The sequence below is a fragment of the Apium graveolens genome, chromosome 3, assembly GCF_009905375.1.
Source record: "Apium graveolens cultivar Ventura chromosome 3, ASM990537v1, whole genome shotgun sequence".
Taxonomy (NCBI): domain Eukaryota; kingdom Viridiplantae; phylum Streptophyta; class Magnoliopsida; order Apiales; family Apiaceae; genus Apium; species Apium graveolens.
In genome coordinates this window covers 151,344,788-151,367,635 of record NC_133649.1, presented here as the reverse complement: position 1 = coordinate 151,367,635, position 22,848 = coordinate 151,344,788, and the positions used below count along the sequence as shown (strand labels likewise).

The 22,848-nt window shown below is 34.2% G+C and overlaps 1 protein-coding gene across 1 annotated transcript in view; it reads left to right on the top strand.

The window, feature by feature from the left end:
* LOC141714638 (uncharacterized) overlaps positions 1 to 20,599 on the top strand; it is a 47,074-nt gene extending 26,475 nt beyond the window's left edge. Inside the window, exons 4-13 of the mRNA XM_074518146.1 lie at positions 14,420 to 14,767; positions 14,870 to 15,133; positions 15,179 to 15,484; positions 18,638 to 18,780; positions 18,886 to 19,165; positions 19,843 to 19,942; positions 20,034 to 20,139; positions 20,246 to 20,327; positions 20,413 to 20,465; positions 20,573 to 20,599. Of these exons, the coding sequence (XP_074374247.1) occupies positions 14,420 to 14,767; positions 14,870 to 15,133; positions 15,179 to 15,484; positions 18,638 to 18,780; positions 18,886 to 19,165; positions 19,843 to 19,942; positions 20,034 to 20,139; positions 20,246 to 20,327; positions 20,413 to 20,465; positions 20,573 to 20,599 (1,709 nt within the window). The remainder of the gene's footprint in view (positions 1 to 14,419; positions 14,768 to 14,869; positions 15,134 to 15,178; positions 15,485 to 18,637; positions 18,781 to 18,885; positions 19,166 to 19,842; positions 19,943 to 20,033; positions 20,140 to 20,245; positions 20,328 to 20,412; positions 20,466 to 20,572) is intronic.
* Positions 20,600 to 22,848: the final 2,249 nt, after the last annotated feature.

The following is a 22,848-nucleotide window of genomic DNA, read 5'->3' as shown; positions in this document are numbered from 1 at the left end:
TCACATTTGATTTAATAGCAGAGCTAACAATCGAATGGTCATTTAAAAATCTAATCCATGGCTTAAATTTTTCAACATCACATTTTTCCGGATTAAAATAACCAACCTGATTATGCGCGACAATTTGGAAATTGAGAGCCATTTAAAATAATAATAAGACACACGCTTTTCAGAATTTTAAGAATAATATTAAGAAAATTCGAATTAATTAAATTAATTTAATAATTCGAATTAAATTAATTATAATCGAAAAATTTAGACAGAAATGTATCTCGTTAAAATTCCTAACTCACAAACATAGTTTTGACAAACCAAAAGACACAAATCAGAAATTGAAAATAAAAATAAAAATAAAAAGTTCAAAATCAACAAACACAAATTGAATTTGAAGGGGCAAACTGATTTTTATTTGTTTTTGTTTTTATTTAAGAAAAATCCAACAGCACCTCTGTATATATATACTTGTATGTATATATCACAAAGTGATGAATTAGTTTGCTGAGTAAAAACTCGAGCAAGGAAGGAATCAGATTGATGGTTTTAGTTCGAAGAGAGAGAAGAGAGAAAATGAGGAAGAAACTGTTCGAAATTTTTGAAAGAAATGAAACTGTTGTGATGGTTTAAAACAAAACAACAAACGCCTTAATATAACAGCTGGTATGACAATCCGGGATTGTCATACCGATTGTCATACCAGGCAAAAGAAGGAAAAGAAATAACAGAATAAATACTAAAATTATAACTGGTATGACAATCTGATAGTCATACCGATTGTCATACCAGTATAATAATAAAATGAAATATATATATAATGTTTATAACTGGCAAGACAATCCAATAGTCATACCGATTGTCTTGCCAGTATAAAACTATACTGAAGAATATAATAAACATAATTTAAACTGAAATGACTTTCAGCAAGACAATTTCAATTGTCTTGCCGATTGTCATATCAGCATTAAACACAGAATTAATATGAAAATAAGTATATATATATATATATAAGTACTGAAATGATTTTCAGCAAGATAATTTCAATTGTCTTGCCGATTGTCATTTCAGTAGAAAGACAATCAAATATGTACAGACTCTAATTAAATATACTGAATCAAAGACAATATATCAGAATTTATTATTTTTATTCCAAAAATAGATTTCTATTGAATTTTAGCAAATAAAAATTCATAGAAAAATATTTTTAGAGGAAATAGAATATTCTGAGATATTTTAAATTAACAAGAAGGGAAAATAAAAATAGATAAGATAATATATATTACATAGAAATAAGCAAGAAATATGATAAAATGATAAAATAAATTTGCAAATGAATTTTTCATTTATGAAAAATTCATTTGTAAATTCATTCAAGAACAGATCCCAGATATTAACTAAATTAATCACTAAAACTATTCAACATGCCCAATTTACCAACTAATCTGGTAAATGTGGATTCGTCAAGTGGTTTAGTGAAAATATCTGCTATTTGTTCTTCTGTTGGAACAAAAAATAGTTCAACAGTACCATTCATGACGTGCTCTCTAATAAAATGATACCTGATGTCAATGTGCTTTGTCCTCGAGTGCTGCACAGGGTTGTTGGTGATGGCTATTGCACTTGTGTTGTCACATAAAATAGGAATCTTGTTCAATACAGAGCCATAGTCTCGTAGTTGGTTCCTAATCCACAAGATCTGAGCACAGCAGCTTCCAGCAGCAATATATTCAGCCTCGGCCGTTGAGTTGGAAACTGTTTGCTGTTTCTTGCTGTACCATGAGACTAGCCTGCTTCCTAGGAATTGACAACTTCCTGAGGTGCTTTTCCTATCAACAACACTTCCTGCATAATCTGAATCTGTATATCCGACAAGGTTAAAACCAGATTCTTTAGGGTACCAAATACCTAGATTTGGTGTTCCCTTAAGATATCTTAAGATTCGTTTAACAGCAACGAGATGAATATCTCTAGGATCCGCTTGGAACCTTGCACATAAACATGTAGCATACATAATATCTGGTCTACTTGCAGTAAGATAGAGTAACAAGCCAATCATACCTATGTAGCTTGTGACATCTACCTTAATGGAGTTTTCACATGGTCCAAGCTTGACAGCTGTAGTTGATGGAGTCCTTGCTGATGCAGAATCCTCTAGATTGTACTTTTTGAGGAGTTCCTTGAGATACTTGGATTGACAAATAAATGTTCCATCTAACCTTTGATTTACTTGTAATCCAAGAAAGAACTTCAGCTCTCCCATCATGCTCATTTCAAACTTGCTGTGCATTAACTTAGCAAATCTCTTACAGAGATTATCATTAGTAGACCCAAATATTATATCATCCACATAGACTTGGACTAATATAGTATCATTCTTATGTTTTTTTGAAAAGAGAGTTTTGTCTATGACACCTCTAATAAAGCTATTTTCAATAAGAAATTCAGAGAGAGTGTCATACCATTTTCTTGGAGACTGTTTTAGCCCATAGATAGCCTTGAAAAGAAAGAAGACAAAATCCAAATGATCTGGATCTTCAAAACCAGGAGGTTGCTCTACATATACCTCTTCATCCAGCTTTCCATTCAGAAAGGCGCTCTTGACATCCATTTGATAAACTTTAAAGTTTGAAAATGCTGCGAATGCCAGAAATATCCTGATGGCCTCAAGTCTAGCCACTGGAGCATAGGTTTCATCATAATCAATACCTTCAGCTTGAGAATACCCTTTAGCTACCAGTCTTGCCTTGTTTCTTGTAACCACACCATCTTCATCTAGTTTATTCCTGAATACCCACCTAGTACCAACAGCTTTCTTGTGTACAGGCCTAGGTACTAGTTTCCAGACTTGTTGACTTTCAAACTGATTGAGTTCATCTTGCATAGCAATCACCCAATCTGGATCAGACAGTGCTTCTTCAATTTTCTTAGGTTCCATCTCAGAAAGAAATCCTGAGAACAGACACTCATTTTGAGTAGCACGTCTAGTTCTGACTCCAACATCTGGATCACCAATAATCAACTCAAAAGGGTGAGCTTTATTCCAGACAATCTGTCTTGGAAGATTTGATCTTGATGATTCGCCTTGAAATTCATTGTGATGTTGTGTCCTACTAGATGATCCTTCAGCATCTCCCCCTGAGTTGTTGCCATGTTGACTTGAAGATTCTCCGTCAGTAGCAGTGGTATCTCCATTGTTGCCAAAGTTTCCATCACTATTACCTTGAGTATCATCAGGATTAACAGGTTCTTCACCAGCAACAACTTCAGGTTCTTGACCATGTTCTGATTCTGAATCTGACGTATCATCAAACTTCAGTTTCTCAGAAGGATCTTCAGTTTGGATACTAGGGAGTTTAGTGTCATCAAATGTAACATTGACACTTTCAGTTACTTTGTGTTGATCAATGATATACACTCTATATGATCTTCTTCCATATCCAACAAAAATACCCTCATATGCCTTTGCCTCAAACTTACCACGACGATCATCTCCATCCTTGAGCACGAAGCATCTGGCACCAAATACATGAAAGTATTTGATAGAAGGTTTCTGTTCATTCAAAATCTCATAAGGAGTTTTCATGAAGTCTTTGTTGATTAGAGTTCGATTCTGAGTATAACATGCAGTATTGACAGCTTCAGCCCAAAAGTACATTGGAAGACCTGATTCATTTAACATCGTTCTTGCAGCTTCAATCAATGTACGATTCTTCCTTTCTACCACTCCATTTTGCTGAGGGGTTCTAGGAGCTGAAAATTGTCTGGTAATCCCTTTGTCTGTACAGAATCCATTGAGAAGTGTATTCTTGAATTCTGTCCCATTATCTGACCTTATTGCTCTAACAGGGACGTTAGAATCTAACTCAATCATCTTGATATGATCAATCACAACTTGTGGTGTTTCATCCTTAGAGTGAAGAAATAAAACCCACGTATACTTGGAATAGTCATCAACTATCACAAGACAGTAACACTTCTTTGACATAGAAAGGATATTAACTGGACCAAATAAATCCATGTGCAATAATTGCAGAACACCAGTTATGGAAGATGTGTCAGTGCCTTTGTGACTTGCTTTCTTTGACTTTCCTTTCTGGCAAGCCTCACATAGTCCTTCTGGAGAGAATTCCAGCTGAGGCAGACCTCTTACCAATTCTCTTTTGACAAGAGAATTCATTGTTTTGAAATTGAGATGGGAAAGTCTCTTGTGCCATAGCCAACTCTCATCTGACGATGCCTTTGCATAGAAATAATTGACTTCAAGATTGCTTCCAGAGTTCATGTCAGCTACGAACAGATTTCCTTTCCGGATTCCCATTAAGGAGGGTTTTTCACTTTTCTTGTGCAGAATCTGACACTTCAGCTTGTCGAATAAAACATTGTAGCCGTTGTCACAGAACTGACTAATGCTAAGCAGATTGTGTTCAAGTCCTTGCACAACATATACATTTTCAATGATAACATTTCCAGCTTGCAAACAGCCATATCCCTCCGTTAAACCTTTGCTGTTATCTCCAAAGGTAACCACTGGGCCAACTTTCTCAACCACATTTGATAGCAGGGCTCTATCTCCGGTCATATGTCTTGACGATCCGCTGTCAAGAATCCACACTACCGGTTGTACCTGTTTAATGCCCTGCAATACAAATGGATTAGAACTTCTTCGGAACCCAAGCTTGGCTGGGTCCGGCATACTTGTAAAATTGGCCTTTATCAGGCAAAACAACATTCTTAATTTCACTATTCTCAACATTCTCAATGACTGAACATTTGACCTTTAAAACAGCCTTATCAAATTTCTGTTTAGGCTTAGGCACAAATGTCTCCTTTCTAGCTTTAGGAGGACTAGCAGTCTTAGACCTATCATGCTTTCTATTATTCACATGCTGACGAGGAGTAGTCTTATCATTAGAAACATGCTTACCATTAAAATAAGCAAACAACAGATTAAAAGCACAAGACATACAATCAGGAACACCACATGCTTTATGAGAAGGATTAACAATAGGCAACTTATGCATGGTAGACATGGCATTTGTGTTATCCAACTCATGTGTGTCTGAGTTAGTCTCAGTTGCTTTCACAACCTTGACTGGAACTTTTGACACACTTGACTTGGAGACAGCTTTCCCATTAGCATTATCTTCAGCACGGATTTCTTCTTGAATAATAAAAGAGGTCTCATCAAATGGTTCGGCAATTGATTCTTTATAGAGGGGTTCATCAACACCCTTAAGCACATGTGGTACTTCCCTGCCTTTAGCACATACATGAGGAGGGGAGTTTATGCCTAATTTTCCAATAGCAGCATTGTAATCATAACCTATTCCATGTGTTTGATTAACAGCTTGCTTATTGTAAAACTCTTTGGACTTCGAGAATTAAAGTAAGCTTTAACCTTAGCCTCAAGACCGGTGATCTTGTCTTTGAGAATAGTTTCGAGTTGTCTATAACAGTCAACTCTATTCTCTAGAAAAGATACTTGTTCTTTTAGTTTATCTTGATTAATGTGCACAAGTCTTAATTCATTGACCTCTTTCTCAAGGTCTTTGATTTGTTGATTTAACAATTCATTATCACGACGAGCACAATCTAAGTTACCTCTTAGATGATAAACCATTTCAGCATCAGAAAGTTTTACCTCTTTTCTTGACGATGAGGTGCTTGCATTACTAGCCATGAGAGCAAGATTCCCAACTTCTTCATCTTCACTGTCAGTATCATCCCAGCTTCTTCCCTTTGCCAGGTACGCCCTTTCAGATTTACTCTTCTGATTAGAATCGTAAGAGTTCTTCCTAGCTTGTTTTGGCTTCCTGCATTCTGTGGCAAAGTGTCCCAACTCATTACAGTTGAAGCATCGAATGGTGCTTCGATCAACCATCCCTGTTTTATACCCACCACTGCTGGTGTTAGAGGATGAAGATCCACCTTTCTGGAATCTGTTGTAGTTGGACTTGTACTTGAACTTGGGATTCCTTTTGAATCTGACATTTGAGAATCTCTTGACAATCAGGGCCATTGACTCATCCTCCAATTGCTCCAGTTCTTCCAAGGAATAATAATCATCTCCTGATTGATTTGTAGTAGGAGAATCAAATTCTGCTACTATCACATTATCTTCAACCTTGGAAGACTGTACCATTCTATCTGACTGTTGAGATTGTTGTTGATATTGTGATTGTTGTTGTTGTTCATCAGCTACTAGAGCAGTAGACGTGCTGACCACTCTTCCTTTCCCGTAAACTTCCTTCTGCTGAATCTGCTCCAGCTCATAAGTCTTTAACACACCATAGAGCCTTTTCAAAGAAATCTCACTCAGATCTCTTGCTTCTCTTATGGCAGTGATTCTATGTTCGAGATGAGTTGGCAGTGTTAAAAGGAACTTTTTGTTGACCTCCCTGATGGAATAGTATTTACCATTAATATTCAGGTTGTTGATCAATGCATTATACCTCTCAAACACTTCAGTGATTCCTTCTCCTGGATTTGATTTGAAATATTCATATTCAGAGGTTAGGATTTCTAGTTTGTTCTCCCTAACTTCCTCTGTGCCTTCATTAATAATCTCAATAGTTTCCCAGATATGTTTGGAATCTTTACAATTCATCACATGTCTATTCATCAGGGGATTAAGGGAATCTACTAAGATTAATTGAAGGCTAGCATCCAGGGAAGCTTCTTCTATTTCAGCAGGAGAGAAGTCCTCAGGATCCTTCACATAAGTTCTCGCTTTGGTGATCACCACATCATTTTCTATTACCTCTGGTTCCATAACCATAGGAATTTTTGGACCCTTCTTCAACACTTGCAAATATTTGGGATTAGCAACCTGTAAAAACAGTAGCATCTTCTTCTTCCACATAACATAATTTTCTTTATCGAAAAGTGGAATTTTAACGGTTCCAACTTTTTGTGTAGTCATTATGAATTTTTTGAGTGAATAAAAAATTCAAGAAGTGAAAGAAACACAAAAGTCTAGGATCTAGATTTGTACGTTAATCAGAAGGCTCTGATACCAATTGTTAGGTCCCAATTTGTTTGTAGAAGGGGGGGTTGAATGCAAACAATACCGTTTAGTCGAATAAAATGCGGAATAAAATTGTGAAACAAAATTCAAGTTAAATAAAACTTTTATTAAACTTGAAAGGTGTTACAACTACGGTATCGGTTACAAGGGATTAATCTCAAATCAATTATTACAAATCTAGAATAAATTTGACATGAACTTTTTCTATTTTTGTAATTAAAAGATCAAATGCTAAATGCGATTTGAGATTAAGTTCTAGGGATTTTGATCCGCTAGATTGTTACACAAGAACAAGAGAGTGATTTCTAGTTGATTGGATTTAACTTTACAAGCTAGAAATTGTGATCTTGAATTAGCAGATAAGATGAAATATTTGGCTGCTTTTTCTCTGTTTGTTCTTGGCTTCTGTTTTTATTGCTTTTTTTGAAAGAATTGGTCTTCTGCTTCTTTTAATCAACACAGCCGAGATTAATGAACTGGTGTGACAATCCTTTGTCCAATAAGACTTTCGGTGTGACAATCTTTTAGAGCTAGCAAGACAATTAAAATGAACTAGCAAGACTTTCGGTATGACTATTGATTGTCATACCGATTGTCATATTAGTTCAAATGAAATTGTTTTACTGAATTAATAAGTGATTTTAATCTAAATAATAATTCTATCAAGACAATCAACTGAATTAGCATGACATTCGGTATGACTATCAATTGTCATACCGATTGTCATACTAGTACAATCAGTTGTCTTTTTAGAATTAAAACAGATTTTAACCAATTAAAATTCTGAAAAACCTTAATATTAATTCAGAATTAATTAATCAATTAATTTAATTAATCAAATAAATTAATCTTTGCAGATATAATTTATTTTCATAATTAAATTATATGACTTAATTAATTAATAGAGAATTAATACTAACCCTGAGCAGCATCCATTCTTCTGACAATCTTCTGAAAGTCACTGAGACTTATGAATCAATTCCGCCACTTCAATGCTGACACTCGATGTACTGTCTGGTTCATGAGTGACTAACTTTCATGACGTTTCTTCATGTCTTGACTTTGTTGTTCTGATTGAATCCTTGTAATAAATAATACCCTGACGAGATCTCTGTCACTTGATTAAATCCACGATCTTGATTTATATCACTGAGGCATGATCAAATTCTTGAACTTCTTCCAGTGAATCTTCAAGTCTGTAGATGAACAATGTTTCTTTATTCTTTGACAGATGTTACTTTGTGAGATCTCTCTGATGATAGATCCACTATTTACTTATTACATTCTTATTTGAGTTGAGTTAAATACTCGAATAAACGAGTAGGCTATGACATATGCCTTTCAGAAATGAGGGAGTTAAAGTGGATCCGGCAAAGATTGAGACAGTTATGAGTTGGGAGAGGCCAAAGACTCCTACGGAAGTGCGAAGTTTTCTAGGATTGGCCGGATACTATAGAAGATTCGTCAAGGATTTCTCGAAGATCGCCACGCCATTGACCAAGTTAACCAGAAAGAATCAAAAGTTTGAATGGAGTGCAGAATGTGAAGATAGCTATCAAGAGTTAAAGCAGAAGTTGGTAACAGCTCCGGTGTTGGTACTTCCAGATGATCAAGGGAATTTTGTAATATTCAGCGACGCTTCACATAAGGGTTTGGGTTGTGTGTTGATGCAACACAGTAAAGTGATCGCATATGCGTCAAGACAGTTGAAGCCGCATGAGTTAAAGTACCCGACGCATGACTTGGAACTAGCCGCCATAGTGTTCGCACTCAAGATCTGGAGACATTACCTCTATGGAGAGAAGTGTGAAATCTACACGGATCACAAGAGTTTAAAGTACATTTTTACTCAGAAAGAGCTCAATATGAGGCAGAGGAGATGGCTGGAACTGATCAAGGACTATGACTGCTCGATAAATTACCATCCTGGAAAGGCGAACGTAGTGGCCGATGCTCTGAGTAGGAAGGAGAGATTGAATATGATGATAACATCAAAAGATTTAACTGGAGAAATCGAAAAATTGGAATTGGAACTTTGTGCTTATGGAAAAGTTGAGGAAGTTTGTCATGCGATGACCTTTCAGCCAACACTAGTGGAAAAGATAAAGAAGTGTCAAGAGGAAGTAATGGAAAAAGAGAAGAAACAGTTATCTGGAGAGGAGATTATCACTCAAAGGGATGAGCAAGGGATACTAAGGTTTTCATCCAGAATATGGATTCCCCATATACCTGAAATAAAGAATGAGATCCTCCATGAAGCCTATAATTCGAAATTTTCAATCCACCCGGGAAGCACCAAGATGTATCGAGACTTAAAGAAGAACTTTTGGTGGCCAAATATGAAGCGAGACGAGGCAGAATGGGTTGCGAAGTGCTATACTTGTCAGAAAGTAAAGGCAGAACATCAACGACCAAGCGGATTAATTCAGCCCCTGAAGATTCCAGAATGGAAATGGGAAAATATCGCTATGGACTTTATAGTAGGACTACCGCGAATGAAATCCGGACATGACGCAATATGGGTTATAGTTGATCGTCTTACGAAGTCGGCGCATTTCCTTCCAATAAACAAGAAGTCGTCATTGGACAAGTTGGTTCATTTGTATGTGCGCGAAATCGTACTAAGGCATGGAATACCCGTATCAATAGTTTCAGACAGAGATCCCCGATTTAACTCGAGATTCTGGAAGCAATTTCAGGAATGTCTTCGCACGAAGTTGAATATGAGCACGGCGTACCACCCGCAGACTGATGGCCAGAGTGAAAGGACAATTCAAACAATTAAAGATATGTTGCGCAGTTGTGCAATCGATTTTGCAGGAAGTTGGGACGACCATTTGCTGTTGATTGAATTCTCTTACAACAACATCTATCATTCCAGTATCGGCATGCCACCATACGAAGCTTTGTACGGGCGAAAGTGTAGATCACCAACAAGTTGGGATGAAGTAGGAGAAGGAAGAATTCTCGGCTCGGATTTGGTACAACAGTTGCATGACTCGGTCAAGTTAATTCAGAAAAGGTTGCTTGCTGCTCAAGATAGACAGAGGAAGTATGCGGATCCAGCGCGTAAGGACGTTCAATTCCAAATTGGCGAAGCTGTGTTGCTGAAGGTGTCACCTAGAAAAGGGTTGATAAGATTTGGCAAGAAAGGGAAGTTAGCACCTAGATACATAGGTCCTTTTGAGATTTTAAGTCAAGTGGGAAAGGTGGCCTACGAGTTGGCCTTACCACCTCAGTATCGGCATGTGCATAATGTGTTCCATGTATCGTTGCTTAAGAAGTACAATCCTGACGCTAGCCATGTGATAGAATATGAACCTGTAGAAATTCAGGCAGACCTGTCATTTGTGGAGCAACCGGTTAAAATACTCGACTGGCAAGTAAAGAGTCTTAGAAATAAGTCAGTAAAGTTAGTAAAAGTACTTTGGAGGAACCCTAAGGTCGAAGAGTCGACTTGGGAGTTAGAGTCTGATATGCGTTCCCGGCATCCTCATCTTTTCTCTTAGATTCTGGGGACAGAATCCCTTAAGGGGGAGAGGATGTTACGACCGGCATTTTATGTAATATTATTTGGGGATTGGGTATAATATTAAAGTCAAATGAAAATATATTCAATGATTGTACGCTAGTGTGAGTGAAAGTTTCTGCATTATAAATTTGCTTTGTGTAGTATATGATTTTTCAAAGCAAGAGTTTATTTAATTTCTTTATTTTTGATTTATAAGGAATATTCTAAGCTTTGGAAAATTTTTCTTTTAAAAGGTATTTTTTTCACAAATTTTGAAAATGATTTTATAAAGTCTCTAAAAATCCAAGTTATTTTATGATATAAATTTTATAATTTTTGAACTTATATTTTATTTTATAAAAATAAATCATTATAAATTTTAGTTGTCATATTTATCAAATTACATAAGAGACCATGCATGCAAATCACCCTTCTATTCTCTCAAAGGGCAAACAAGACTTTTCCAACCCCACTAACTCATTTGATTATTACCAAATTACTACCTTAGCCTTGCATGCAAAATGGCCTAACTTTAACCAAGGGATATTTTTGTAAGTTCTCACTTCCACTCATTATTTGTAAACTAAATAGCATAAAACAAAGAAATCAAAGTGGGAGAAGTCATTCTCATTCCACACTCCAACACCCCACAAATTTTCTCTCCTCCCCCTCCCACATTGCTCTCGGCCGAAAGCCAATTCCCCACCCCCTTTCATTTTTCAATTCATTCTTCATCTTCCCAAGTGTAAATCTTTTACCTACATTCATCTTATATACTTTCCAAGTGTTTTGTGACTTGGAAGTTGAAGTTCCATGGATGCATGTGTAGTTCTTATGTGATCTCTAAAGAGAAACTCTTGATTCTTGTGAATTCAAGAGCTCTCTATGAGATATATTATGTATATGTGCTAACTAAGTATTTTATGGAGATATCATGCTTTAAAATCCTTTGCATGCTACTGAAATTTCATTATATATTTATGTTTAGCCATGCATGTTAGTTTTAAGACATTAAAATGATGATCAACCATGTTTTGCATGCTACTCTTTTCGAAATCATGTAGTTATGTTTAAAATCTATAAATTCGAAATATGTGTGCTTAAAATAGATTGTTTCCATGATAAATTTCTTATTAATACTTAAAAGAAGTTATATTTCATGATTATTAAGGATGAGTATTAGGTGCAAGTCGATTTTGCAAGCATTTACAACTTTATGCCTAGCCAAAATCTTGTTATGTGCTTTTCATGAGTTGTATGTTATATATTTAGTTACATGTTGTTGTTTTTGGGCATGGATGATCTCACCCAAGTTTATTTTGAGAATAAGGGAGTTAGTTCAGTAGATTACCATGTATAAGTCTTGGTTTAAGTATTGAGTTGTTGTTAGTTGAGTTTGTCAAGTCAAAACCTTGGAAAATGAGAGTTATAGTTTCTGCAGAAAAATTAGTATAGCACCCTGAGATTTAGAGTGAGTTTTGACCATGTCATTGGTGTGCACTTTGAGGCCCAAGCTACCAGAAGTTAGTATTGGGAGTATATAAAAGGTTTTAGGAGTTGGTTGGAGGTTTGCATGTCATTTGGTTAGGTGCACAAGTAGAATCACAAAATCTGTCCAGCAGGGGACAGTTTTGTTGCAACATAGAAATAGGGAGATTTGACCATGTCATGGGTAGGCCCTCATTAGGCCCAATTGGGCCTTAGTTAGAGGGAGTATCAGAGAAGTTTTTCCAACCATAGTTCATAGGATATGAGTTAGAACCATGTGTCACAAGTTAATTCAAGTCAGGGCGTTTTCTGCCCAGAAAAGCAGGGGAACCTTGGACTTTTAGCTTAGGCCCAAGAAGGCCCAAGCCAGGCCCTTGAGCCACATCAAGTTTGTGAGATGCCCTTAGGTCAGGAGAGTTTTGTGTAAAAGTTTTGAAGGAAAACTTGTAGTTTAAGAGTGTCTAATGTACTCAAGAAACCATAGTTATCATTCTGAAATTTGTACCAGTGAGCACTTTCACTTATCACATAGTTTTAGAACACTTAGAAGTGAGTATTAGGTCGACCACCATAGTTTTAAGATAGTATAAGGTCAGTAGAGCAAAAGGCACAAGTGAGGGTCAATAGGTTTTGGATAATTTAGGAAAGGCACATCGAGTTAGGAAGCCAAAATTAGAAGACCTTGTCTAGTTTAGCGACCAAGTGACTTAAGTTGTGAGTCGAGATCATCCAAGCCTAGTGTTGCATTATGGTATACGTATATGGTGTTATTTGGTGTTAATATATGATATGTGAATATGTGGCTATGTGTGTGCAATTATAATTTAAAGGAGAATATAAATTAAGTGCATATAGGCCTAAGTGCCATCCGTGTTTAATTTCGAGTTGTAAATAGGTTAAGTTGGTGAGAATATATTATAATGAGGATTATTATTATTTATGTAGGATCTCGAGACGAGGGAAAACTTGCCATAAAAGTCGAGTGAAGCTCCAGTTGTTGCTCCTACCAGTCAGACCAGACCAGCCTATCTCAAGGCAAGTGATTCAACTTGACCTTCGTATTTACTACAAATAGTTCTTATATATTGATGCAATTATCCTGAGTCATTTTGATATATTTAAATCAAGCGTATCTTTTGTTTATCTTTGAGTTACATAGAGATGCCATGAACCCTCGAGTACGTATTGCAAGTAGTTCAAAAGACTTTCATGATAGTTTAATGCCATGATAAAATGAAGAGTTGATATATTACTTGATGGATCCTCTTGATTAACATGTTGATGTTTCCTAAGTATTAATATCTCATCCTGATACTTGAACCCCTATAGAACCTTACTTTGAATTCTGATAGTCAGATACTTACCAGCTTGATTCCTCATTGATTGATACCCTCTTTCTTATCCTAAAGCTTGACAATTCTGATATGTCCTGAGTTAAAGATCATTCTTCATACCTTAACACCCTTAGTATTCATGAAGCTTACCTTCTTGATGATCCAGCACTTGAACCTTGATGAGAAACCATTGCTTTGAGCCCAAATTGGCATTACCCTTCATATTATCCATTAGCCTCACTAAATCCTCTTGTCCAAATCTTTGATATATGAAAACCATTCAATTACTTGAATAGAGAATAGTTTTGTGAATCATGGCTCTGATATTCAGTACCTTGTTTCCCGTGTTTCGAGTTGATCTATAATTCCTTAATAAAAATTTTTACTGTTAAAAGAGATTTTGTTACAATTCGGCATCAGCTTTTGAAATAAATAAAATGTGGGTTTTCAGTCCCAAAGGGGGATAAATGTTTTCTTTGAATGGTGGATCTGGACTGAGACGCGAATCCTTTCCACACTTATATTAGGCTTAAAAGTTGCCTAGGGATTCCCATTAATGTTTTAGAACCCAGCGAGGTTCGGGATTACTTCGCGGCTGATCACCGGCTGTAATCCGTAGCTTCATAAAATGATTTTGATTAAGACATGATTTTAAAATTGTTTTGATGAAAGCAAAATGATGCCATCTCACATAGTTTTTATCTCTCGTTACCTTTGGTTATGACTTTCCATTGTCATTCTTAAAAGTATATCTCAATTTATATTTTGTGTCATACTGTTAGCACTTGTTGAGCATTTGGCTCACTTCTTGCTTTACCCTGATATTACAGCTAGCAGCTATGGTTAGATTCAAGCAGACTGCCCGTAAGACCTGTGATGCTGATGCTTATGTTTGAGCTCAGGTAGAATAAGTAATAATAGTTGTGTGAGCACTCGGTATTTGTAATCAGATGTAATAGTTGGTAGTGTTGGGCTGTTCCAAACCCTAAACTGTAAGATCTTGGATTTTGGTTGTGTATTCTTCATTAAAAAGATGTAATAGCTATATTTATTTTGCTGTTTAAGTTGGGGGTGTGACAAGATGTAATGGTGCTTTATCTTTCTCTCAGTTGCGCACTATTGATGGAACTACATATGATACATTTAAGGAAGCATGTGGTGCTCTTGGTCTGTTGAATAATGACAGGCAATGGCATGATGCTTTGGAAGAAAATGCATTCTCAGCTATGTCAACCCAAATTCGGGCTATGTTTGTTAACATACTGGCATATTGTTCAGTGTCTGATCCGCTTGCGCTATGGAAAAAAGACTGGCCAACATTGTCAGACGATGTTCTTTATATTAGGCGTAAGATTTCAGATAACATTCATTTAACACTGTTCGAGTATGAAATCCAGAACTATGCTTTAGCAGGTGTGTGTTCAATATTAAATACATGATACGTTTGTTACTTTGTAGTATTATTTTTATTATTTTTATTTAGATTTCGGAACATTTACCATTTTTTTTGTGCAGAGATTGAAAAGTTGTTAAATGATGTTGGTAAGTCCTTAAGAGATTTTCATATGATGTCATTTCCTGACGAACGATTTTTCCACACTTTTGTCAATCGTCTTATTGTTGAGGAAACTAGCTACAATAAAGAAGAATTGAGACTTAATCATGACAAAGCTCATAAAAATCTGAACTCAAGGCAGCTGGATATATATAATGCACTTGTTGATAATGTAAACAAAAATAAAGGTGGAATGTTTTTTGTTTACGGGAGCGGTGGATGCGGTAAAACGTTTCTTTGGTAAACTCTTTGTTCACGTTTTCGATCAGAAGGAAAGATTGTTCCTCCTGTTGCAGGCTCAGGAATTGCTGCTACACTTCTTCCTGGTGGCCGAACAGCTCATTCTAGGTTTAAAATACCGCTTAAATTAGAACAGAGTTCTATTGCTGGAATAAAACATGGTACATACATTGCAGAGTTGATGCAGCACACAAGTATTATAATATGGGATGAAGCTCCAATGCAGCATCGCTATACATTTGAAGCCGTGGACAGAAACTTGCGAGACATAATGGCTGCCGTTGATGTAAAACGAGGAAAAAGACCTTTTGGTGGTATTACAGTTGTTTTTGGAGGCAATTTTCGACAGATATTACCTGTGCAATACAACAATTATAATGTTATTATATTTTTGGCTTCTAATCCAAGAGTGATCATTTTGTTAATGGATTACAGAATATTGAAGTAGCTCTTGATACTGTGAATCAGGTCAGATGTAAAGTCCAGCCGCAATGCTAAACATCTCTCAATACAATCATGGCAGATACTATTACAAATCAATACAGCAGAGTTGAATATGTATAATGGCTGTCCCAGTAGTAAACCAATATAACCAAAATCACAACATACACTGCTAGGCAAAATAGATTAAGACTACCAACGACATAGTTAAAAGAATTGGATTGATTTTTCACCATATAAGTCAACATACAATATGATGATACTATATGAAAAAAATACCCAATATTAATCGATACACAATGTTATCATGAGATTACATTGTCAATCCTAAACTAATCTTAAAAACTATTTTCATAGAATCATAAATGTAGGCTATTCACTATACATATTTGTATATTAACATGAGCATGATTGAACAAATCGAAGACAGTAAACATCTATTAGATATTGATATTCAATCATCAGGTTCCTAATTGAAGGATAGAGTATAAACATAACTCCATGACAACTGTTGAATGATCCGATGGAAAAGTTATCAGCCGATGCTCCGTGCAGAGTTGTATTGCGGTTTAATTGTAGTATTCACTTTGAATGGGGCTTTGCATGCAAGGGTTTATTTTGATCCATATACCAAAAACTATTGAACCACTAAAAAGTCAAATAGCACGCATCTCTATGTATAATTATGATTTGTGTTTAATTAGTTGGAAAGATGTAATAAAAGAATTATAAGTTATTACAAATTATGAATATTAAGTAAGATTACATAATTTAGTTACATAATTATGAATATATTAATAATTTAAAAATAACATTTAAAAGAGCAAGTAAATATCATTTATCTACTAACAAAAAAATATTTATTATTTTTAGAACAATATGCTGCAATCTTATCATAAAAGTTAATAATTCATGAATTATTTTTCCCAATAAGTTTATTTAACTGAATATGTCCTTATTACGGTTTATAAACAATACTATTTATTCGAGAATTTTAATTTCTCAATATTATGTGATTAAGTTTTCAGTTTTGTATTTTACGCCATTATATCTTCACAATACACAGTTCAAATAACCAGAATTCGTAATAGAGTATTATATGTCAATTTGTTATACATGTTCACTCATCTTCCCATGCTAAAAATAAAATTGATTTTTTTATAATTCTTTGCCGGATTATATATATTTTGCAAAAAAATATTTTGTAAGTGTAATTTGATTAAAAAAAATAATAGACATCTAAAACAAACATAGATATTTCAATTAATTAATGATCAACAAATTATTTTGAATTAAAATATTGTTATCAAATATTTATACATATTTTTTTTATCGTAGATATCCCGCAGCCACTACTCTTCGGGTGCGCACTGGGTAAACATTAAGGGCTCACGCAATAGCCGACAAACCAGGTGAACGAAGTTAAAGCGCATTTAAGCGACAGGCTCTTAAATGCTCTTAATACTGTTTACTTTGAGCTAATTAATATGCATAATAAGTTTTAACTTTTATTTTCTACGCCATAAAATCATCGCAATATTATGCCCATATAAGAATAACAAAAAACTACGATTCTTTGTTAAACAATATGCTGCAATCTTAACATAGAAGTTGACAATTCGTGTTTTTGTTACAAAAGGTTTATTTGACTAAATATGCCCTTATTACGGATTATAAATATTACTATTTATTCGAGATTTTTAATTTCTTAATATTCTGTTATTAAGTTTTAAATTTTGTATTTTACGGCATAATATTCTCACTATACACATTACTAAGGTCCTTCGACTTTAATAGACTATTATGTGCCCTTTTGTTATATATGTTCACTTATCTTCCCATGCTAAATTTGTAATAGTTTCCAATATACAATTGGTATCGTTTTCGTTATTTGGAGCCGGATTATATATATTTTTGCAATTTGTTTTTTTAATTATAATTGGATTAAAAATAATAATATAAGTCTAAGACAAATGTAGATATTTAAATTAATTATTGATCAACACAATGTTTTGAAATAAAATATTATTATGAAATTTTGGTACATATTAAACTGTCAACTGTGGATATTTTAAGATTTAATATGCTCTTACTACGGATTACAGACATTACTGCTTATTCGAGCTAATTAATATGTAAAATAAATTTTCTTATGAAGTTTTGCCATTTGTATTTCACGCTATAATATCATCATAATGCAAATTACAAATAACCATTGACTTTAATAGACATGCATAATCTGAAATTGTTAATAAATTAAAATGTGTAATCGGCTCACTTACGTGTTCACTGTATAGGTATATGAATATGATATGTTATATTGTAATAATAAATTTCTACTATCTACGTCAATCGTTTTGTTGGTAAAATAATATTCTTGACAGATTTGCATAAGTAATTACCAAGTTATAAATCAATGTATTATTATGCTTTCGATCAAATCTACAAAATGAATTGATTAAGCCTTCTATTATGAACTTCTAAGGTTGAAAAATATATTGTATGTGTACTTGATACTAATTCCTTTTTTTCAATAATAGGACAATGATATTCAATATTCGTCAATCATTATATTCACGATTCTGTGCAACAACTAATAATTTGATTTATGAAATCATCTAAAGAAAATTAACAATTAAAATATACATATTTTGGTACAATCAAATTATCAAGAAGTATCATATTCTCACTGCACGATTGACTTTACATATTTCAGAGTAACTAACTTTATTCCATATTAATAGCCTGACATATCACATATAACAACTTTGGCGGCATAAAACATGTAATCTGATCATATCTCTAAATTAAAGTTGTAGATATGCATCTAAATCTTTTTCATAGCATTTTGTTTTAATTCCGATATTGTCATAGTTGTTCCTGTATTATAACTCAGAGCTGCAGAAGAAACGTTGCATACCACATCTTGCAAGCATCATGGGCTAGTATTCTGCATACAATTTGTATTACATGGTGAACGATTATGAATTCTGGAGTTTACTATTATGTTCTCTTTTAATATATATTTTAAAATTCAATTCTTTCAGCTCCAGTTATAGTTCATTCGCTTTCTTCACTGGACATTTACAGCCGAAACTTAAGGATAAGAGTTCGAGTCACAAGATTGTGGCATACTAATAATAGAGAAGGAGTCTTTGTTGGATATAATTTGATTCTTTTGGACCCTCGGGTAAGTGATGTTTAAAACAGATTGTTTTACGTTGTCACGTTTATAGTTGCGAGTATACTATTGTAACCTACATGTTTTCCTGTTTGTAAGAATGATCATATGCAGGCTTTTGTGAGAGCTGATATATGGAACTCTCTTGACAACACTATTGTTGAGGGTCAGATGTATGAAATAACAAATTTCATTACTACCCACGCATCTAGTATCTTGAGGCATGTTCGTTCTGCGCTAAAAATTGTTTTCACACCTTTAACCACAGTCCAAACTATGTATCCAAGCGACTTAGACCGGATTTTCATAGCGAGGCACAATTTTGAATTTGTCAGTTTTCCTCAGTTGGCTATAAATCCTGAATCTTATGCTCTCGATAGGACATTCGCCATAGGTATCAATAAATTTCATATGCTTTATACTAACACAACAATGTAAAAAGTGCATTTGTTTATGACATTGTTTGTTAGGTCACACACACTGTAGAGGGGGTGAATACAGTGTAAAATACAATCAAATCGAACTTTTAATATTTCAAGTAACATAAAACAAACTTTATTGAAACAATAAACTCTGTTACAGTATGGAACTGTTACCTCTCAGTGATGAACAAATATCACGAGAGCTGATAGGTTTACAATGAATAATCTTCTCGAATATGATAACACTTCTAGTGTAAACCCTATGTCTGTGTTTATATACTACACAGTTACAAGATAATCGCTAATTGATATGGAATATAATTCTGCTTCCTAAAATATATCAATCAGATATCTTTTCTTCCAAGTATTCCATTCTTCACGGAACTCCTTCTTCATGCATATCTCTTCTTATGCTTATCTCGATCTTCTTTCCTTTAATCAGCTACTATCCTTATCTGAACATACTTCAGCACTTAAGTTCTGATATCCATCTTCTGATGATTATCTCCTGATAATATAAGTACTGATATCCTTAAGTCCTGACTTCCAGTAAGTACTGATTTATCCTGTTTAAGTAAAATCTGAAAACTAAACATAAATCATATTAGCCATGACATTATCAAATATATCTAACATTGTTCTTTATCAGATATCATAGGAGTTGTTGCTGATCTCCGGCCAAGGGTGAACATTGAGACAATTTTTGGAACTCAGCCTCTTATACGATTCAATGTTACTCAAGGACCAGAGTAAGAATTAAGTTACACGTGTAGAAATTTATTGAACTAATGTATCTACTTAAATTTAAATTTTGTTTATTTCTATGTGTTTTGTTACAAGTGTTTCTTTCAAAGTGGATATATGGGGTGCATTGACTGAAAGTATGACTTCACTGTATGAAGATGGTGAAGAGACACCGATCATTATTGTTCTGTCAAGTGCCAAAGTTATCATGTACAAAGGTTAAATTTATGGAGTTAATATAGTTTATTATATTATTTACTTAGACAAGCACATTGTACGTTTGTAACATGTTATTTTTGGTTGTTAAGGCATCGCTATTATCACTAATACTCCGGCCTCCAAATTCTACATTAACCCCGGAGTACAGGAGGTTTTTAACTTTAGGCATTGGTATGTGTAAAAATATTGTTTTGAAAACTTTGTATGTTAACTGTTTTTGGGTATAAATCTCTTAATACATTTATGTGTGTTACAGGCTTGAGGGCATGGGATATGATGGTGCCAATAGTGATTGATGAATTAAATAAGGTAAATATAGCATTTGTTACAGAAGTAATGTCCCATAAGATTGAACACAAATGACTAGATATATGAAATTAAATATTCTAATATATTTCTTATTGTTTCCTTTGCAGGAGGAGATAGTCGAAGGTGGTTTTTGATATTTGGAAAGAGAATGCATTACACAGATGTCGCATGAAAGAAAACTTTTTATTTCAATCAGAATTTTCGTAAAGGATATCTAAATAAGTTTTAGAGACAAGTCATTGTTTATGTTTAAAACTTTATGTTGGATTTGTAGATGGTTTGAATGTATGCCCTTGCTGATTTCTGCTTATTGTTGGAGTTCCCTAGCCTTATTATCATCCTGTTCATTTTCTGTATTTTGTACTGCATCTTCTATATGCAAATCAACTGACTCTTCATTGTTCGCATGATTATCTAACACAACATGTTTGTTTTGTGTTTAACTATTAAATGGATTGCTCAAATCCTTGATTGTAACATTTGATGCTTAATATTTTCTCAACGTTTAACTGTAAAAACTTAGTAAATGGTTTTAGATAATATTGAAAGAAAATCATGAGACACGATATGCATAACAAAACAGACTTAATCATGTCTGATTGCCTTCTACTTTTGGTATTTTAACTTAAAAAAATGGTAACATCAAATTGATGAATTACAAAATCTAAGTAGAATTAAAAGTAAAATATTTATCATATTTTGTCTTAATTTCCGTTCCTGTTAAGCTTTTAATTGTTACAATAGATGTTTAGGAAGAAATCACTACCGAAAATATTGTACTAGACGATTTATTCTAATTTGAAGGTCGTAGACATTGTTATACCATGTGAAGTTATTATAATTATTTTCAGAATATTGGATTACTTATGCAGAATCTTAATCCTAACAAACTCATATGTAAAGATTACGCTAACTGGATTAACATCAATCATGTACCTAAATTCATGGTTGACATAGTAATCCTTCTACATATATGGTTAACATATGTTCTATGAGTGTTTAAATTGTGTAGCCTTTTAATAATCATTTGGTTGTTGTTCATCTTTGTCATGGCTGGCATGGAAAATAATCTTACATCAGTTGATAGCACTAGGAATGATTGGAGGGTTCGTGTACGTATTACTCAGATGTGGCCTTCATTTTCTGGCAGTCAGCAATTCCGAGGTGTTAATCTAATTTTGCTTGATTCTGAGGTAATGTCGTTCAGTTTATAAAGTAGTAGTATATGATCAATGTTTATATAGAAGAGTTTTTTAATTAGCCAATGTTATGCAGGATTGTCATGTCTTTGCATTTGTGAATCGTGTGATTTGGCATGATGTTAGCAATATCATACTTGAAGGAAATGCATATGATATTCACAACTTTATAGTAATGGAGCCTGCAGGACTTTTGAGACCGGTATCTTCTGATAAGATTATTGTTTTCGCACATGATACCATTGTCCATCCAGTTCCTTTTGAAATAAATACCATTCCAAGGCACAAGTTTGAGCTTAAGACTATTCCTAAGATTTCTGAACTTGCAATGTCACTTTCTGAGCATGAGGTCCCTGTACATGCTATAGGTATTTCTGTATCTTATCACATAATTGTTTTTATTTAAAATAATCCTTTACAAATTCTAATTAGATGACATTGCATAGATAATGTTGGCATGGCTCAAAATATTGAACCAGTAAAGCAAGTTTATACACGGTTTGGTGAGAAAAAGTTTCTTCGTTTTGAGTTATTTGATGGCAGGTAAAACCATGCTTTCCCAATAAATGTAGTTTCGATCAGTGTTTTCCAATTCCAATATGATTGTCTATCTTTGTTTTCCATATCAGCAACGTGGTTCAGATTTGTGCTTGGGATCAATTTACTGATCATGTAGCAACGGCGCTAGAAGGAAATGTTGTGTATCCTCCAATAGTGATCTTGACAACAATGAGGCCACTAATCCATAATGGTTCCACTGTCAATCTACATATCTTTACTAGAAACTATAATTATTTTTCATGGTGAAAACTAACTCTTATTGGTAAATTGCTTCTAATAGGTTCACTGCAGATAAGAAGTTCATCATGTTCACAGATTTATTTCAATATTAATCATCCGGCTGTTGAGGTGTTAAGGCAAAGGTATAAACACTTTTTGGGTAATGTAAATTTTTAGTACTGGGAGAGATATAAACATGATTGAATTGTATAAACTCTAATAAACATGTTGTGTACTATTGTGTCTACAACATACTTGGTGGAGCAGTCTAAATAAAATACTTTTAGCGTGAAGTCTTCCCTACACATTTGCAATCAATTTATTCATAATAAGATTTAGCCAGATTGTGTTCTGAAATGTCTGCTATTTTGCATTACATTTGAGTTTTTGTCATCTTAAAGATA